Source organism: Spermophilus citellus (genome assembly GCF_964194105.1).
Source record: "Spermophilus citellus genome assembly, chromosome: 4".
Classification (NCBI taxonomy): Eukaryota; Metazoa; Chordata; class Mammalia; order Rodentia; family Sciuridae; genus Spermophilus; species Spermophilus citellus.
The window spans coordinates 67,814,009-67,833,837 of NC_138185.1; the positions used below are offsets into that span (position 1 = coordinate 67,814,009).

A 19,829-nucleotide genomic window follows, 5' to 3' on the forward strand; every position below is an offset into this window, starting at 1 on the left:
AGACCATTAACACCAAGCAGGAATCCAGTCAGTGTAGAAGAAAATTTATTCATTTGTGAAAACATTCTCAAAGTACAAAAAAGGGTATCAAAAATGTAGTTCAGGGCTGGAGATGTAGCTCAGTGGCAGAGAGTGCTTGCCTCATATGCTTGAGGCCCTGACTTTGATCCCCAGCACCACAAAAACAAAAAAATATGTGGCCTGGCAGAGCAAGTCTGAAAGCAAAGGACCAATCAGCCACACTTGTGAAGGCTGTTGGCCTCCCTGAGAACAGCTACCCCTATGGCAGCAGCCAGGGAGGTCAGGAAACCCCAAGGGAACATGGAGTTAGAGGAGCAATGAAGGACTGGCACCTTAGGTGTGGGATGGGAGGAAATGGGGGAGAAGGAGGCTTGAAGCAGGGGAGAAGGGGCTACAGCAGAGTGCTGGGAAGGAGGCCGGGTGGAAAGAAGAAGGAAACAGATTGGAGAAAAGAGCCCACTAATTTCTCCTCAGAAGTCCTCTGTCTTTAGACAGGAGAAGAATCCCCCATGAAGCACCAAGACCAAGTCCAGTTCCTCCCAAACTGCCCTGGGGTTCTTGCCCACTACCTGCCTCCAAAACAAGGCGGTCACTAGGGCAGGAAGTGTCATGAAATTATCTAGAAGGTTGGACTTGCATTTAAGCCACAGTTTAGGGTCCCTCCATCCACATCGTGGTTTTGGATTTGATTTCAGCATGCTCTAAAAGCAGCTGCAGGAAGAACTGGGTAAGGCTTGGAAGACTGGTCTCCAGCTTCAGCATGGAGGTCGCTGAAGGAAATTGTCCACGGTGCCATAGAAGATGCAGGTGGCCCCAGAGGCATCCGTGCTTCATGAATCTCAGTCATCCTGGAGCAATCCAAAGGGGGTAAAGAAAAGAGAGGTGAACAGAGCATATTTCATAAAAGTTTTCTGTAAGTCATCAAACAAGGGTTCAATTGCACAATGCCCATAGGACCCTTGGCCACATGCCTTGTCCTCACATCATTAGAGCTGACCCCAGAGCCAGTCTGGCCACTCCACTATTTGTCAACTGGCTTTATTAAGACAGAAGCGGGTCCAGACCTTCCGCACTACCTGCTCTGGCTTTCTTTGGCCAAATTCATCTTCATCATGAGAGGAGGATACCAGTTTTCTTTAACTTCTTTGCTAACTGTTCTATCTGGGATCTTTTTACATCAATTCAAATCTTCAGGTGAAATGTACTTAGAAAATTGGCTTTCAATCAGCTGAGGATCAACTAGAAGGCTGACCTTCAGTATAAGAAACACTAGAAAGGACCAAGTCAGCCATTTTCTGGCCACATCAGGCAGGGAGCCCAGACCAAGGAGAAAAAAACATGCACTCAGCGGCTCAGAGGCTTCCTTTCCAACAAGAAAGGTCTCCTTAAAGGAATCTCCCTGATGTTTATACACTCTGGGGAATTTTGCAGAACTCCATAAAAATTAGGGGGTACAATTTATCCTGCTATCTCCTCATCTGAGCCCCAACCACAATCAGTATGTACAAAATTCCAGCCAAGAGATAACAAGCAAACCAAAGCCGCCTCCTTGTCTTACCCACTCCTCGTCCTCTGCCCCATCTCCCTGCTCTCGGATCTCCACTGCAGCCCCATCTGAAGACTTCTGGGCCATGATGTTGTCTGTCCAGGATGCCCCTGTCTTTCGGTCACCAGCAAAATTACACTTGGTCACTGTTCCAGCTTCCAATTTGGCTAATGAATCTGAAAGAAGAGAAGAAGTTGAATGTCCTGTCTCTCTGTGGTAGAACAGTGAGGGCTGGGCCATTTTGGTGGGGTCCCCTAGACCTCGGTTAAGTCATTGTTCTCTCCAAGGTCTAGATGTGGTCAGTGAAGCCATGGATGGACCCCACAAATCACTAGATAGCAGGGGTCAGTCACAGGAACCTGAGGATTGGGTGGCACCATAGGGTATCCAGGTTAATGACCCAGGGCACTTGTCTAGGAATTGAGGAATAAATCTCAAGAGGTTGGTTAGGTCCCCAGGGAAGGCTAGACCTGGTATGCAACCATAATTCTAAGCAGGAAGGGTGGAGAGCCTCAGAAGAGACATTAAAGGCCCCCAGAGCCCACAAGAGGCTATCAGGCTAGAGTGAGGGCATACTGCTCACCTATAAAGGGGCCATCACCCCGAGTTTTCAGCCGTACCCCGGCCCCCAGCTCAAGTTCCATCGCCTCCATCTCTGACTCAGGCATCCAGAACGCCACTGTCTGGTCGGGGGTGAGGCTCTCTGTCAGTGCCAGCAGCTCGATCTTATTGACCAGCCCCTTTAGCTCCTCCATTGTGAGCCTGTCACTGTCTCCTTTGGCTTCCACTTCTGCAGGCACACAGAACAGCAGGTTATTAGGGTGAATAGCAAGGACTACAGAGGGCCTTTTAGGTGATGGCTGAGTGTTTTTGTAGAACTAAGAATTGAGCCCAAGGATGTTCTACCACTGAGCTACATCCCTAGCCCTTTTCATTTTTTTATTTTGAAGCAGAATTTTGCTGAGTTTCCCAGGCTGGTCTTGAACTTGAGATACTCCTTAGAATCTTTGTTAGCAGCTGGGATTACAGGCATGTGCCACCAGGCCCAGCTGGCTGAGTGTTTTACATGCTCACAACCACCTGCGGGGTAGGGCTCTTAGTACCATTCTGGTAGTATTCATCAGAGGAGCTACAAGCTGGACTTTGGAGCTGGGCTGCCTGGAGCAAATCTGGACAAATAACTCAACTTCTGACACTGAAAAATAGGGATAAAAATGATGCCTACCCAACAGGACCCATTCATGGCACCATAGCCTTGGCCAGCAGTCAGGATCACCCCTGGGACTCCCCCAGAAATCCTTGCTTACGTGGAGGACACTCAAAATGTTCCATTCTCCTCTATCTTTTCCCCTGACCAACAACTCCCAAATAAACCATCTCACCTACTTTTCAAGATTAACAGAAATCATCAGGTGGTTATCTCTTGCTTACCTGACACCAAATACCTTGTCAATTTGCCTCTGACTACAAGACCACTCTCCTCTTTTCCTTCTATCTCAAAGGATAAGACATCCTCCTTCCTGCCCAGATCCTGTCCCTCCATCTGGGTCCCAGAAATCCTCATTCCTCCAGGGCTGGTGTCTCATTCTATGCTCCCTGATCTTTCCTCACCTTCTTCTTGCATTCTAGTTTTGACAGCCACTGCCCTAGACCCTGCCCACCCCCATCAGAGTCCTGGGGTAGCTCTTCACTGTTAACCCTCTGACACTCTTCCCATCTTCTCATTCCCTGGACATTACCTGCCTACCCTGCTAGCTCCCCACTCCTGCTTTCCTTCAGAGACATAACACCTTCCCCATTTCCTTCAGACTTCTCCAGTGGTTCTGTTTCCTGATCCTTATGGGATTCTCCAAGTCTCCATTTCTCCAAGTCTCCAATAGAAGTGCTACTGACAACTCTAACCTAGTGTGAGCCAAACAGTGCTCTTCCCCCTAAACCTGTTCCCCTCACTCCTACTTTCCCCCAAGCCTGGCACCCAAGTCCAACTTCTGGAAACATCCCTGACTCCTTCCATTTTCTCCCTTCATATCCAGTCTAACCCTGAGGCCACTGTCCAGCTCCATAAGGAATTGGTCCAGTCTCTCACTCCCCAATGACATATCCTTCAATCTGGTCCTCTTATCTCCATCCCAGCTTACCCTAACAGCCTCTGAATAGGCTTCCCTGGTTTCCAGTTGATTCGCTATCCCAGAGCATTTAAAACCAAATCTAGCAGGCATACTGGCACACACCTGTAATCCCAGCAACTTGGGAGGCAGAGGCAGGAGGATCACAAGTTTGAGGCCAGTCTCAACAACTTAGCAAGACCTTGTCTCAAAATAAAAAATAAAAGCACTAGGGAGATAACTCAGGGGTAAAGTGCCATCTGGGTCCAATCCCTAGTGCTGCAAATAAATAAATAAAATAATAAAAACAAATTTAATCACATCACTTAGCTACATAATATCACTCACTAAAGGGCTCCCCAGCAGCCTCCATTTAAGTTCAGCCCCTTCGTGCCCATGCCCCTTTTGCTACCTAGCCTGCACAACTTCTTGTCACCAGATCAATCCCTATCTTTTGATGCACTGTCTTCTCTCTGAAACATCTTTCCAAGCTCTAGCACCCAGCTAATTCCTGTTAGCTATCAGGAATCAGTGCTGCTGGTCCCTCATCCAATGCATGCCTGACTATGACTATCTGGGGCTCAGAACCCTCCCAGCTTCCAATCATCCACCCGTCCATCTCCTCTACCAACTGAGACTATCTTGAGTACAAGATGGAATCCTGTTCATCCCTGGAGTCTCAGCACGTGGGATGCTCACAAAATATTCAGAGAATTAATGAGCAACTGAAAACATGAATGAACAGAATGAGAGATTCCCACTCAATCTCAAAACCTTCTTACCCAGCAGCAGAGAGCAATGAGATACCTTTTGCAGTCAAAATTGGGAAATGGAAGAAAATCATGAAGTACCTACTAAGGTCTTAATGTGCCTCCTAGAAATCCATATGTTGATCACTGTTATGGTTTGGATGTGAGGTGTCCCCAAAAGCTCATGTGTGAGACAATGCAAGAAGGTTCAGAGGAGAAATGACTGGGTTATGAGAGCCTCAGTCCAATCAGTGAGTTAATCCCCTGATGGGAATTAACTGACTGACAACTGAAGGTGGGTAAGATGCGGCTAGAGGAGGTGAGCACTGGGGGCCTGTTTTGAGGGGTATATATTTCTTATCTCTCTCTGCTTCCTGATCATCATATGAGCTGCTTTTCTCCACTACACTATTCTGCCATGATGTTCTGCCTCACTTTGAGCCCTGAGGAATGGAGCCAGCTTCCTATGGACTGAGACCATGAAACTGTGAGTCCCCAAATAAACTTTTCCTCCTTAAAATTGTTCTTGTCAGTTCTTTTAGCCACAGTAGTGAAAAAGCTGACTAAGTCACCAATGTGAGAGTATTAAGAAGTTGGGCCTTTTGGAGGTGATTAAGCCCTTATGAATGAGATTGACATCCTTATAAACGAGATGGAGGGAGCCTAGCATGGTGGCACATGCCTGTAATCTCAGCAACTTGGGAGGCTGAAGAAGGAGGATCATAAATTCAAGGTCAGCCTCAGCAACTTAGTGAGACTTGTCTTAAAATAAAAATTAAAAAGGGTTGGAGAGATAGCTTAATGATTAAGCATCCCTGGGTTCAATCCTCAGTACCCAAATAAGTAAGTAAATAAACAAGGTGGAGGGAGCTACTTTGCCTTTCTGCCTTGTGAGGACTTAGCAGGAAGGCACCATCCTTGAGGCAGAGAGAAGCCCTCGCCAGACGCTGAATCTTCTAGAATCTTGATCTTGGATTTCCCAGTCTCTAGTACTATGCATAATAAATCTCTGTCATTTATAAATTGCCCAGTCTAAAACATGGTTGTATCAGCACAAATGGTCAGAGACAGGGCCCAAGAACCAAATGGGGATTCTAGCAGAAAAACAAGCTCCCGGGGGCTTGGCTGGGTCTCTGGATCTCTGTGCAAAGATAGTAAGAGTCCACAGCCAAGTTTGTGGACAGTTTTGCCATGCTGCAGAAATGGCAGGAGTTGGGAAGGCCAGCCTGGCCCCTGGGACAGAGATGGGGCAATGGGAATCTTCTGAGCAAGTATGGCAAAGGAATGAGTCCATCAGGGAACCTCGGATCAGACATCTGGAGTCAAGGCCAAACATGCTAAGATGCCACTTTAGAGGGGCCCAGAGGCTCAGAAGACAGACCAGCCACACTGTCAGAGGGCCCTGAGGGAGGAAGAGCTGAGGATACCTACTGTAGGATGACATGAGGAAGCCTGTGTTCACCTTCCTGGTCGCGCTGAAGTTGGGCTCGATTTCATTTCCCTTGGAGTCAAATTTACGGCTGTGGATACAACTGGGCCGAATGTACAGCACATAGTAGCGTTCCTGGGGCCAGGGAGAGACAAAGTGAGGAGGGCTGCTCCACTTCCCACCAACACACACATTCTGGGCTCTGGGAGCAGCTCGGGCTGTCCTCACCCTCTACGCTGGCGTCGCACTTAAATATTTATTCATTCCTGTGTTTACTAGAGCACCTGCCACAAGGTGCACCCTACCGGACATCCATGACAGGGAAGGCCAGGGTCTGACCCCAGGGCTTCCAAACAGCCAAAGGCTGAAAATGTATGCAGGAAACTGTAACTTAAGCAAGAGGGATACCAAATATCAAAAAGCAAGAGTACTGTGAAAAGGGCACTGAAGGGGAGCCCTAAGGAAGGACAGCCACTCGGCCCCTTTCAACAGATATAGTACCTGCGGCAAAGGATTCTCAGCCTCCTGAGCCTCCGTTTCTCCTATCACTTGGTAACAGAGTGATATCCCCTTTCACGAGTGTTGTATGAGCTCAGTGACATCCTGGAGAAGGAAGCACAGTGCAAAGCAGGAAGTACCCTATCAATGCTATTTGCCAACTATTCTAAACAAAACAGGTGGAAGAATTGTCCCCCTAAGCTGTAGAAACAGAGACCACTTCCTGGGAGAAAGAAGGAAAGGTAAGTCTCAAAAGGTGAAGAAATCTGCGATGGTAGGAACAAGGGTGTAGGAAGAATATTAAAAGTCTGGGACAGGTACACAAAGTAAAGGTCAAGAGGCCCATGTGCATGTTTGAGCAACACAGGACACTGGGAGGCTCCCGGGAGCTCAGGCTGGGGAAGACAAGTGGGGCTGATTTGAGACAGGCCTTGAGCTGGCATTTGGAGCTTGAACTTTATTTAGTAGACAAGAAGGAATCCTGAAAGATTTAGGGGCAGCAGTAAGACCCTCAGAGATGTCTTTCAGGAAACAATTTGGCAGCAGGCCAGGGATGAGCTTTGGGGGCAACCAGAAGGCAGGAAGGCAGGTGTAAGGTTTTGTCAGGACTAGCTGAGAACCCATCAGAGGAGGGAAGACATAGAAAGGAGAAAAAAGGGGAGGGAAAAAATGGTTAGGTAAGAGCCCAGCAGGAGGTGGCACTGCTTACCTGGGGAGCAGGGAGGAGGCAACAGTAGGGGTTTTCAGGCCAGTGACTGGAAAGACTATTACACTATCATCAGGAATGAGAAACTTGGAAGAGGCAAATTTGGAGAGGGGCTGGGCAAATATCCTGCCTGTGTGAGCACAGCCAAGGCAGACAAGTCCCACACCAGTGTGGGGGTACGTCAAGCTCTCCTGAGCAGGCTGGCTTGGGGATCTGGCCTGCTCAATGCACAGTAAAGAGGTGAGAGTGCTGGCAAAGCCTCTCTGGGCATGAAAATAGTAGTGAGCTGAGGCTTTTCTGTGGGATGTATGAGAGAAACAGGCTCCATGTAGGTACCAGGCCTCTGATCACACAGGGGGCATTTTGAGGAGCTGAGTTTTACAGACCAAGATAAGGTAATTAGCACATCTGTGTGGGGCTGTTTCAAAGAAGGGAGGAGCAAGGCTCTGTGGCACTTGCCTGTAATCCAAGCAACTCAGGAGGTTGAGGCAGAAAGATCAAAAGTTCAAGGCCAGCCTCAGCAACTTATAGAGACCTTGTCTCAAAATAAAATATATAAAGAGTTAGGGATGTAACTCAGTGGTACAGTATCCCTGGGTTCAATCCCCAGTAACAAAAATTAAAAAAAAAAAAAAAAAAAAGAAAGAGAAAAAGAAATGCAGAACTAGTGCTCAGAAGAGACACAGGTTAGTATAGGATGGTGAATGCCAGGTGTGTCCATGGACACCTGAGATGGAGTGGTAATAAGGAGCATGATGCCAGGAAGCTGAGAAGACTAAGGTCAAAGGAGCATTTGTATGGGAACTGAAGGTCCAGGCAGCAACACAGACTTTACATTCTCGTTAGATTGGGTGGAAGGTCTGGTCTGTTTTCTCAGCTGTGACCCAGGCTTTTCTAGCAAGAACCAGGTACACCCGCTGTCTGCTACCCAGCACAGCCCTACCTGCCCTCTTTCTACTCACTGGTCCCACCTGATCTCTCCACCTGTTCTGTGAGTCCATCATTAAAGGGACTAGATCCCAAGTCAGAGCCCAGCAATAAGAAGATACCTCATGGGAAAGGACTGAGATATTTCAGAGGGTAAGGGTGACCCTGTGAGGGCCACCAAGGACACATCCTCTCACCTTCTTGCCATGGGCATCTAAGATGCTATGCCGAGATACATCCACCAGTTCTCCCTCCAGCAGGACGCCATTCCCCCTGGGGATGAGAATGAAAGAAGGGGTGGTTGGTTTTGTCAGTCCTCAGGATATAGCGATGACTCAAGTTCAGTGGCCCATGCCAGAGTCTGCATTGTGACAGAACCAAATCCCACCAGATCTCCTATTTGCCTGGCAGAGAGCAGCCCCTCTCTGCACTTCCCATATGGGAACCTCCATCCCTATAAAGCTTCCAAAAGCTGGGACATGGTCCAAAGTATAGAAGGAACCATGTCAGCCTGCCCTAAGACCAAGCTATGACCCCCTGCATTAGGGAGGTATTATCTTATTAGTCTTCTTATGTACAAAACAGGGAGAAAAATGGTTACTTCACGCTGCTCCTTTGATGATGGCATGAGATTGTGTACACGAAAGTATTTTGTTGATCAGGATTGTTTTGGTATAAACAAACATTTAATAAGTTTTGGTTTCTTAAGTTTTAATTCAGTGTGGTCTGTGTCTAACATGTTTACATACATATCAATGTCTTGGAATTGTATCACAAGAGGGAAGAAACTAAATTTGCCACATATACCAAAAACTATTGTAAATTTCTATTTAAAGAATAAAAGAGAGGTCTGGGGTTGGGGCTCAGTGGTAGAGTGGTCACCTAGCATGTGTGAGGCACTGGTTCCATCCACAGCACCACATGAAAATAAATAAAGTTATTGTATCCATCTACAACTAAAGAAAAAAAAAAGAATAAAAGAGAGGAGATCCAAGATGGTGGACTAGAGGGAAGCTGCATTCCTCATCTCACCGTGATTTGGGATACAAGCAGAGGAAATACTGTTTCTGTGAGAGTTGCTGCCCACCAATCCGCCACCCTTTGCCACCCCCATGCCTTTGCCACACACTGGGATTGCCTGCCATTTCTCCGCAGACCACCAGCCATTAGCCTGTGGATTGCCACTGCCCAATGCTGCCTGGAAGTCCACTGTCAGAGTACCCGCAGGTTTGGTTACGAGCAGCTACCACCATCTGCAGACACAGGCCAGGGCCTGGAAGTCCAGGGCCTAGGGACGTGCAGGTTTATGCTGCCATCTCAGGGAACACTGGCCAGTCTGGGGATATGGGCCAGGACCTGGAGATCTATTCTCAGTGTACCTTCAGGTCTGTTGCACCTGAGGGCTCCCTGCTGCGTGTGCTAGTGGCCACCATTTGGATGCCTTTTTTACAGGGTTGCTCCTTTGTATGAGTGCATCCCTGGTGGTCCCCTCTACAAGTTAAAACAGCATTGAAATCTTGGGACTGCAGCAAGGCAGAGCCTGGGGAATCTGAAGCCCAGATGCCTTAGATTGTGGCTGGGTCTGTGTGGCCCAGACTGGGCTTGGCAAGCCTGTGGAAAGCTGGAGACTGGGGGCAGGATCTGGGGGAAGCACAGGTTGGAGAAACTAGAGAGAACCAGGCTCTCTCCACCTCAGTGAATCCTGAAGTGCAAGAGGACAGAAGGGGACAGCTACAATGGGTGCGAAGACTGGAAAAGGGTGCTATCGGCTCACCCAGCCAACCAGTCCGGCATCCACCAGAATGGAGCTACCATCAACTTTGACAACCATAACTATGGCAGAGAAGGGAAGCTAAGAAACGTTGGAACATGAATGGAAATGATTGTTCAATATTCCATTGAGACTTTCCTGTTCTTTTTTTTTTTCTTTTTTGGCCCTCTCTGTCTCACATCTCTACCATCTTTAAAACCAAACATTTTTCATGCATCAATTTATTGAGGAATGGGACGTCTGAATAGTATATTACATGTATATTCTATATTTTTACATTTAAAAAAATCTACATATATTTCCTCTCACTTATTTGCCTCCCCTGATTCTCTTTCTCACTTCTCTCATGCTAACAGCCAACTTCTATTAATTCCTCCTTCGCTCTTACTATAAATTTTTACCTCTATCTTCTCTCCATTTCCCTCATAAATATCACATCCTACACTACTTCTATTCCCTCTTTGTCCATCAATTGAAACAGTAAGCCCTTTAAGCAAACTTACTGTTTATATTGTAGATAATAATTAAACGCCTCATTTCTGTTTATTGCAACAAAACTATAGATGCCTTAATAGGAGCTATTTGGTGTAAGGCTGTATATTGCTTGTATGGGTGCTGTTAATATTGGTGTCCTCCTTAAAGGTAAGGTACTGGAAACCTTCATGGACACTCTACGATTGCAGGGTAGAAACTGTACTGCCTCAGATCCATACAATTAGATGGTAAGACAACATGAAACATAAAAAACAACACGAAAAAACAAGGGGAAAAACCATCTCAAACAAACCAAGATGTTCCAACAATAGAATCCATAGATAACACAGTACAAGAAATGTCAGAGTAGGAGTTTAGAAGGTGCATAGTTAGGATGATCTTCAAAATAAGGTATAGATGGTTATAGAGAGAAAGTACAGGAAGTGAAAGATCACTTCAATAAAGAGGCAGAGATAATAAAAAGGAATCAAGCAGAAATCCTCAAAATGAAGGAAACAATAAACCAAATTAAAAATTCAATTCAATGGAAAGTATCCCAATAGACTAGACCTCTTGAAGACAGAACCTTAGTCAATGAATACAAAATATTTCTTTTGAAAATAAAGTTGACTATACAGAGAAGATAATAAGAAACCATGAACAGAACATCCAAGAATTATGGGATAACATACAAAGACCAAATTTAAGATTTATTGGGATAGACAAAGTTGTGAAGATACAAACCAAAGGAATGCACAATCTTTCAATGACGTGATATAAGAATGAAATAGAAAATCATCTATAAGAGGCTTTTGGGACCCCATAGGTACAAAAATACAGCAGACCCACACCGAGGCACACTATAATGAGAATGAATAACAGACAGAAAGAGGAAGGCAGGTGACTTTTAAAGGCTGCAAGAAAAAAAAATGTCAAATTACATATAAGGGGAAACAAATTTGGATCTCAGCTAATTTCTCAGCCCATACTCTAAACACCTGGAGGTCCTGGAATAATATTTATCAAGCTCTGAAAGAAAATGGATGTCAACCAAGAATTGTAGAGCCTGCAAAGCTAAGCTTCAGATTTGAAGATGAAAGAAAAACCTTTCATGATGAACAAAAGTTAAAAGAATTCACAACTAGAAAGACTGCACTATAGAATATTCTCAGCAAAATATTGCATCAGGATGAAATGAGAAAAAAAAAAAAAAAGAAAACCAGCAAAGGGAGGAACTACACTAAAAGAAAAGTCAGAGGAGAAACTAAGACAAGTTAAAAACCAAAAATAAACCAAAATGACCAGGAATACAAATCATATCTCAATAATATCCCTGAGTGTTAATGGCTTAAGTTCATCAATCAAAAGACATGGACTAGGGGCTGGGGATGTGGCTCAAGCGGTAGCGCACTCGCCTGGCATGCGTGCGGCCCGGGTTCGATCCTCAGCACCACATACAAACAAAGATGTTGTGTAAACTGAAAAATAAATATTTAAATTCTCAAAAAAAAAAGAAAAAAAAAGACATGGACTAGAAGATTGGATTTTTACAAAAGAACCAACAATATTCTATCTTCAAGAGACTCACCCTCTAGGAAAAGACATCCACAGACAGTTGAAGGTAAAAAGTTGGGAAAAAACATATCACTCATATGGACTGCATAACCAAACAGGGGGTTCCATCCTCATATCAGATAAAGTGAACTTCAAGCCAAAGTTAGTCAGAAGGCATAAAGAAGGACATTTCAGACTGTCTAAGGGAATCATACATCAACAAGACATAACAATCGTTAAATATTTATGCCCAAACCATGGAGCATCTACATACATCAAACAAACCCTTCTCAATTTCAAGAATCAAATAGACCACAACACAATAATACTGAGTAACTTGAACACACCTCTCTCACTACTGGATAGATCTTCCAAACAAAAACTAAACAAAGAAACTATAAACTAGATAATACAATCTATAATTTAGACTTAACAAACATATATAGAGTATTTCATCCTTCAAGCAGCGAATATACTTTCTTCTCAGCAGACATGGATCCTTCTCTAAGAGAGACCACATGTTATACCACAAAGCAACTCGTAGCAAATACAAAAACATAGAAATACTACCCTGCATTCTATCAGATCACACCAGAATGAAACTAGAAATCAACAATAAAATTAAAAATAGAAGCTACTCCAACAACTGGAGACTAAATAACAATCTATTGAATGACAAATGGATAGCAGAAGAAATCAGGGAGGAAATAAAAAAATGCTTAGAGGTAAATGAGAACACCAATACAACATATCAAAATCTCTGGGACACTAAGAAGGTAGTGCTAAGAGGAAAATTCTTTGCATTGAGCTCATTCATTAAAAGAATAAAAAGTCAACATATAAATGACATAACATTACATCTCAAAGCCCTAGAAAAAGAAGAACAAATCAACAGCAAAAGCAGTACAAGACAGGAAAGTATTAAAATCAGCTGAAATCAATAAAAATGAAACAAACAAAAAATTCAAAACACTGACAAAACAAAAAGTTGGCTCTTTGAAAAAATAAATAAGATTGATAAACCCTTAGCTATGCTAATAAAGGAGAAAACTCAAATTACTAATACTCATGATGAAAAAGGAAATACCACAATGGACACTACTGAAATACTGAAGATAATTAGAAACTACTTTGAAACTTTATACTTCAATACAACAGACAAATTCAAAGACATTGAAAAATTTCTAGAGACATATACTACTCAAACTGGATCAGGAGTTTAACAATTTAAACAGATCAATTTTAAGCAATTAAATAAAAGTCGCCATCCAAAGCCTACCAACCAAGAAAAGCTTAGGATCAGACAGATTCTCAACCAAGTTCTATAAGACCTTCATAGAAAAATTAACACCAATACTCCTCAAATTATTCCCTGAAATAGAAAAGGAGGAAACCCTTCTAAACTCATTCTATGAAGCTAGTATCACCCCGATACCAAAACCAGACAAAGACACATCAAGGAAAGAAAACTTCAACAGACTAATATCCCTGAGGAACATAGATATAAAAATTCTCAATAAAATTCTGGCAAATAACATTCTAAAACATATAAAAAAGATAGTGTGCCATGATCAAGTGGGGTTCATCCCAGGGATGCAAGGTTGGTTCAATATACAGAAATTAATAAATATAATTCATCACATCAATAGATGTGATGATAAGAATAATATGATAGATGCAGAAAAAGCATTTGACAAAATACAGCACCCATTCATGTTCAAAACACTAGAAAAACTATGCACAATATAAACATCTCAATGTTTTACAAACATACATTATAAAAGCTATCTATGCTAAGCCCAAAGCCAACATCATTCTAAATGGAGAAAAACTGAAAGCATTCCCTCTAAAAACTAGAACAAGAAAAGGAGGATGCATGCTCCCACCACTTCTATTCAACATAGTCCTTGAAATTCTTGCCAAAGCAATTAGAAGAAAGAAGTTAAAGTAATATGAATAGGAAAAAAAGAACTCAAACTATCACTGTTTGCCAATGACATGATTCTATATTGAGAAGATCCAAAAAATTCCACCAGAACACTTCTAGAATAAATGAATTCAGCAAATAGCAGGATATAAAACTAATACCCATAAATCAAATGTATTTCTATATATCAGTGATGAATTCACTGAAAGAGAATTAGGGAAACTCTTCACAGTAGCCTCAAAAAAATAAAATCCTTGGGAATCAATCTAACAAAAGAGGTGAAAGACCTCTACAATGAAAACTACAGAACACTAATGAAAGAAATTGAAGAAGACCTTAGAAGATGGAAAGATCTCCCATGTTCTTGGATAGGCAGAATTAGTATTGTCAAAATGGCCATACTACCAAAAGCATTATACAGATTTAATGCAATTCCTATGAGAATCCCAATGACATTCTTCATAGAAATAGAAAAAGCAATCATGAAATTCACTTGGAAAAATAAGAGACCCAGAATAGCCAAAGCAATCCTTACCAAGAAGAGTGAAGTAGGAGGCACCACAATACCAGAGCTCAAACTCTACTACAGAGCTATTGTAACAAAACAGCATGGTATTGGCACCAAAGTAGAACAATGATAAAGAATAGAAGATACAGAGACAAACCCACACAAATACGGTTATCTCATACATTGGAAAACATACATTGGAAAAAAGATAGCCACTTCAACAAATGGTTCTGGGAAAACCAAAACTCAACTCAAGGTGGAGTCAAAGGCAAGCACTAGAACAGAGACCCTGTGCCTAACAAAAGAAAAAGTAGGCCCAGATCTGCAACATGTCTGCTTAGGACCCGACTTCCTTAACTAGACACTTAACAAGCACAACAAGTAAAATCAAGAATCAATAAGTGGCATGGATTCAAACTAAAAAGCTTCTTCTCAGCAAAGGAAACAATAACTTGAAGAGAGATCCTACAGAATGGGAGAAAATCTTTATCACATATACTTCAGGTAGAGCATCTCCAAGATATACAAAAAATTCTAAAAACTTAACAGTAAAAAAAAAAAAGTCAATAAATGGGCTAAGGAACTGAACAGACACTTCACAGAAAAAGAAATACAACTGATCAACAAATATTCATATATTCATAAAATGTTCAACATCTCTAGTGATTAGAGAAATGCAGATCAAAGGTACTCTAATTTTTCGTCTCACACCAGTCAGAATGGCAATCATCAAGAATACAAGCAATGATAAATGTTTATGAGGATGTACGGGAAAAGGCACACTCATACATTGCTGGTGGGACTGCAAATTGGTACAGCCAATGTGGAAAGCAGTATGGACATTCCTCAGAAAACTGGGAATAGAACCACCATTTGACTCAGCTATCCCACTCCTCTGTTTATTCCCAAAGGACTTAAAATCAGCATACTACAGTGATGCACCTATATCAATATTTATAGCAGCTTAATTCACACTATCTCAACTATAAAACCAACCTAGATGTCCTTCAACAGATGAATGGATGAGAAAATATGGTGCACATACGTAATAGCATATTACTCAGCCTTAAAGAATGAAATTATGGCATTTTCAGGTAAATGGATGGAGGTGACGAATATCATGCTAAGCGAAATAAGCTAAGGCAAAATGTTTTCTCTGATAAGCAGATGCTGATCTATAATTCACACAGGGGATGGGAGGTAGGGAAGAATGGATAAACTTTGGATTGTGAAGTGGGGTGTGAATGAAGGGGAGGTGGTTTGGGGGTGGGAAGGATGGTGGAATGAGAAGACATTATGACCCTATATTCATGTATTGTTACAGGACCAGTGTGACTCTGCATCATGTAAGGCCAGAGGGAGAAGTTGTGCTCCACTTGTGTATAACGTCAAATGCATTCTGCTGTCATGTATAACTAATTAGAACAAAATTTTTAAAAAAGAATAAAAGAATAGTTTCTAAAACAGAGAGAAAAAGAAAAAAGAAAGTATTTTGTAAACTTTAAGTGCTTACTAAATATAAAGAATTTACTTTTTACTTTAAGCAAATTTGGGGCCTGTGTCTAAGCTTCTATAAATTATCTTCCATTTTCACCTATTTTGAAACAGTTCCATATTTTTGTTCTCATTCATACCCATGTGATCATCAACCCAAAGAAAAGGGTTTTGTCACTATAGAGGTGGGGAACTTGAGACTAAGTTTGGAGACCAGCTGAAGATCAGAGGGTACCGCCCTCTGAGGAACTGGATCCTCCTCCCCACTCCTGATTCTAGTTTTCATAAAAGCAGATCCTAGGAGCTTCCTTTTTTAGAATCATATAAAAAGGAAAGGAGTGGGCATCACTAAAGATGATAGTGGAAAGGGATGGGACAAGAAGCAAAAACTCACACTACCTCACTTGCCTCTATCTACTCCCTACCCCCAAATTATATTTTAAAATATTTAACTGATAAAGAATTGTATATATTCAAGGTGTACAATGTAGTAACTTTATATACATACATACACATTGTGTAATAATAATCACAATCAAATTAACAAACACATCCATCACCACCCATGCAGTACATTAGATCCCCAGAACTTGTTCCTCATATAAATCAAACCTTTTGATTATATCCAGGCTTCCTCCTTCTCCCCTTCTCCAATCCCCCATTCCTGAAAACCTCTGATCCTCTCTCTGCTTCTGAGTTACACTTTTTTAGATTCCACATAGAAGATCCTAAGGTATTTGCCTTTCTGAGTCCAGTTGATTAAGCTTAGCATAATTCTTTGGTGTCTGTAATTGTAAATGGAATGAGTAATGCTTCTCATAACGCCGGGGCCGGGCCGGGCCTTCCTTCTCCAGCCCGCTGGGGTTCCTCCACACCCGGCTCCAGGGCTGTTCCTGCACTAGCCGAGCCCCATAATACCGACTCCCACCGCTGTTCCGGTGACTAATGGCCACCGTCCCTTCTGGGGCAGGGCACAAGCCTGTGCAAAGGCCTGGAAGCACAGCAGCATGACAAATGGCTGAAATTTATAGCCAACTGAAGCACCGCCTTTGGAGCCTCGGTTGGAGGTCGGGATTCTCTCCCCGGAGGACCCGCATCTTCTGGGGTTCGGGGTGCGCAGTGGGCAGGGGCACTGGGAGGCGTGGGCTGGAGGCCCGAAAGGCGGCTCCGGCAACCGGGCTTTTCCTCCCCCTCGCGTCCCACCCCAGCCTCGGAGCGGGGTTCAGACCCCAGGAGTGGAGGCAGCCGAGGCCGCTCGCCCAGGCCCCGGGCGCAGTCTACCCGCGGGGACGGCGGGGACCGGCGCGGGCTTGGCGCTCACTGCCTACCCCTGGTAGGTGGCGGGGTCCCAGGCCCCGGGCAGTCGCGCGCTCTGCACCGCCTTGTTCCGGAGGGCGCTGTCGTGATAGATGCGGCTCATTATTCCGACCGCCGAGGCCACGGGGTGCGGTGCCGGGAGCCGCCGGCGCAACCGGGTGCACAACGCGGGGAGGCGCCTGGAGGCCGCGCCGGGATCGGCACCGCCGGGCCTTCAGGTCTCGACCGCGCGGCTCGGCCCTGGGCGTTCCCGGCCGGGATTTAAAGGGGCCGAACTCCACTCCTGTCCGCCACACGCTGCGCGGTGCGGGAGCGAGGAGGGGGGTTACCGAAGCACTCAAGGCTAGGTGCTTATCACCAGTCACGTCCTTCTCTTCCTTCTCTTTGCTCTCCTCGTTTTGCCTTCCTCGTTACTAAAAAGGAAATTCCTGCCCCAGCGCACACACAAAGGGGGAAATTGAGGCCCAGAGATCCTACAGGATCTTTCTTAGGATTAGCTCTGGAAGGATGTTTTTCCAGGGATCAGGAATGGAGAAGAGGGAAAAGCCCTTAGGGAGGAAAGAGTGGTCAGCATAGAAGCAACCTTTTGTGCCGGGTCCGCAGTCCCACAATAGCTGGGGGAGGAGTTCCAGGGATCAGTGACGAAGGAGTCTGGGATTGGGTGTCAGACTAAAGACACACGGAAGTTTGAATCCCTGCCGTAGGTGTGAGCTTGGTTAAATTCCTCAGCCTTTCTGAGCCCTCGCTTCTTTGTAGAATGGAGTCTGTATCAGAGCGGTTCTAAAAATGCATTACCTTTCCATAGCATGCTTTACCCGCCCAACCGCCCTCTTCCCACACAGTTTCTGGTCTTCTCCGACCCTGGGATTGTTGGGAAGCCTTAATTCTCTGGTTTGGCCGGTTCGTGGCAGTCCCTGGGGCAAACGGGCTCATTGGAGGGATCCAAGTATGCCCTTTGGGAGAACACTGAAAGGGGACGCAACCAAGCAGACACCTGGGAGGATGAGCTGTCAATGTTGGAAGAAACAACCTCTCCCACACACAGGACATTCGTGTGCCCCAGGCACTTTAGCTTTCAAGAGCCCCTTTCCTCCATTAAGAGTTTTTTGTTTTTTTTTTTTTTTAAAGAGAGAGTGAGAGAGGAGAGAGAGAGAGAGAATTTTTTTTTAATATTTATTTATTTTTTTTTTTAGTTCTTGGCGGACACAACATCTTTGTTGGTATGTGGTGCTGAGGATCGAACCCGGGCCGCACGCACGCCAGGCGAGCGCGTTACCCGCTTGAGCCACATCCCCAGCCCCATTAAGAGTTTTTTTTAAATTCTATTTTAGCACTGGGTTAGTATAAGAATGAATATATTAATATTATATATTAAAACTTTTATTCGGCCTAAAAATTTTTTAAAGAAATTAATATGGGCACTGGTAGCCCCTGCCGTACTCCAGCTACTCAGGAGACTGAAGCAAGAGGATAGTAAATTTGAGGCCAGGCTGAGCAACTTAGAAAGACCCTGTCTCAAAAAAATAAAAATAGAAAAGCCTGGGTCTGGTAGAGTGTGCCTGGGATCAATACCCAGTACTAGAAAAAGAGAGAAGAAAGAAAAAGAAAAAAGGCCCCTAAAAGTACAAGGGGACCTAGGCATTGTGTCCAATGGATTAGTCAGCCCCACCCTCTATCTGGCCTACCTGGTTGTTCGGTTCATGTTCCAGAAAGAAGGATAAAGAAAAGACCTACTGGGAAGTCCCTCTGGGAAGAATGGTCCTTTAACCTTGTCTCCTCAACGGTCTCTGATTAGCCTCCCAGCTAATGGGCAGGCTGAGGCAGGAGGATGAAGTTCTGAGGCCAGTCTGGGAAACTTAGCAAGACCCTCTCTAAAAATAAAATAAAAATACCTGGGAATGGAGCTCAGTGTTAGAGTGCATGCCTAGCATGTGTGAGGCCCTGTGTTCAGTCTGTGGCCCTCCAAAAATAAATAAGTAGAGATACTTTGATTAAACCTAAAATTTTTAATTCAATTCTTTAGTCCCACTGGCTGCATTTAAGTGCTTCACAGCAACATGTGGTTAGTGGCTACCATTTTAGACAGCACAAATGCAGAACTTTGTAATCCTCGAAGAAAATTCTATGGACAGGGCTGCTCTAAGTCCTTTCTTATAAAACAGTTATCTCCTTATTAGGCTCTACAAATTCACCCCATTAAGACAATCTACAGACCAGGCATCAGCAAGGCAGAGGAACCTAATAGAACAAGAAAAAAAACTTTTTTAAAGTTTTCGATATTTTTCTTAAAAAAATTGATTGTTTTGAGGGGAACAATCCAGAACTTTGATGGATTTTCTTTAGATAATTTACATTTATAAATGTCTTTCTGTTAAATTATAAACCACTGCACCAGGCATGGAGGTACCCACCTGTAATCCCAGTGATTCAGGAGGCTAAGGCAGGAGGATCAAAACTTCAAGGTCAGCCTCAACAATTTAGTGAGACCCTCAACAATTTAGCAAGACCCTGTCTCAAAATAAAAAATAAAAAGGGCTGGGATGAAGTTCAGTGGTTAAATGCCCCTAGGTCCCCAATACCAAAAATAAATGAATAAATAAATAAGGTCAAGGATGTGACTCAATGGTAGAGCACTCCTGAGTTCAATTCCCAGATGATGATGATGATAATAATAATAATAATAATAATAATAGACCAAGAGGTACACCATGGAGAAAATTATCAAGTTATCTAAAGTTAATACTATATAACATTTGAATCTTGCTGCTGATTGACACCACTTGCTGTGATTTTTGCCATCATC

At 43.8% G+C, this 19,829-nt stretch overlaps 1 protein-coding gene across 2 annotated transcripts; it reads right to left on the reverse strand.

The window, feature by feature from the left end:
• Window positions 1-28: 28 nt before the first annotated feature.
• Window positions 29-17,615, reverse strand: LOC308648104 (arpin). Of its 2 annotated transcripts, none has more exons than XM_081292799.1 (6): window positions 17,038-17,615; window positions 8,179-8,254; window positions 5,853-5,985; window positions 2,151-2,357; window positions 1,580-1,743; window positions 29-869 (listed from the first exon to the last, which is right to left on the reverse strand). In XM_081292799.1, exons 1-6 carry the CDS (start codon window positions 17,127-17,129, stop codon window positions 861-863), a joined length of 681 nt encoding a protein of 226 aa, XP_081148925.1. In that variant the 5' UTR covers window positions 17,130-17,615; the 3' UTR covers window positions 29-860. The 2 variants fall into 2 exon arrangements, with proteins under 2 accessions (XP_081148925.1, XP_081148926.1); XM_081292800.1 differs by lacking the exon at window positions 17,038-17,615 and adding an exon at window positions 6,352-6,453 and having other exon boundaries at window positions 8,179-8,244.
• Between the last annotated feature and the right edge of the window lie 2,214 nt (window positions 17,616-19,829).

What these genes read in the sequence shown, in the direction of transcription:
- LOC308648104 (XM_081292799.1), bottom strand. Translation starts at nt 17,129, where the DNA reads ATGAGCCGCATCTATCACGACAGCGCCCTCCGGAACAAGGCGGTGCAG. An exon ending in GACCCCGCCACCTACCAGGG is followed by an intron (nt 8,255 to 17,037) that starts GTAGGCAGTGAG and finishes TCTCATCCCCAG; the next exon opens with GGGGAATGGCGTCCTGCTGG. An exon ending in CTTCCTCATGTCATCCTACA is followed by an intron (nt 2,358 to 5,852) that starts GTAGGTATCCTC and finishes GTGTGCCTGCAG; the next exon opens with AAGTGGAAGCCAAAGGAGAC.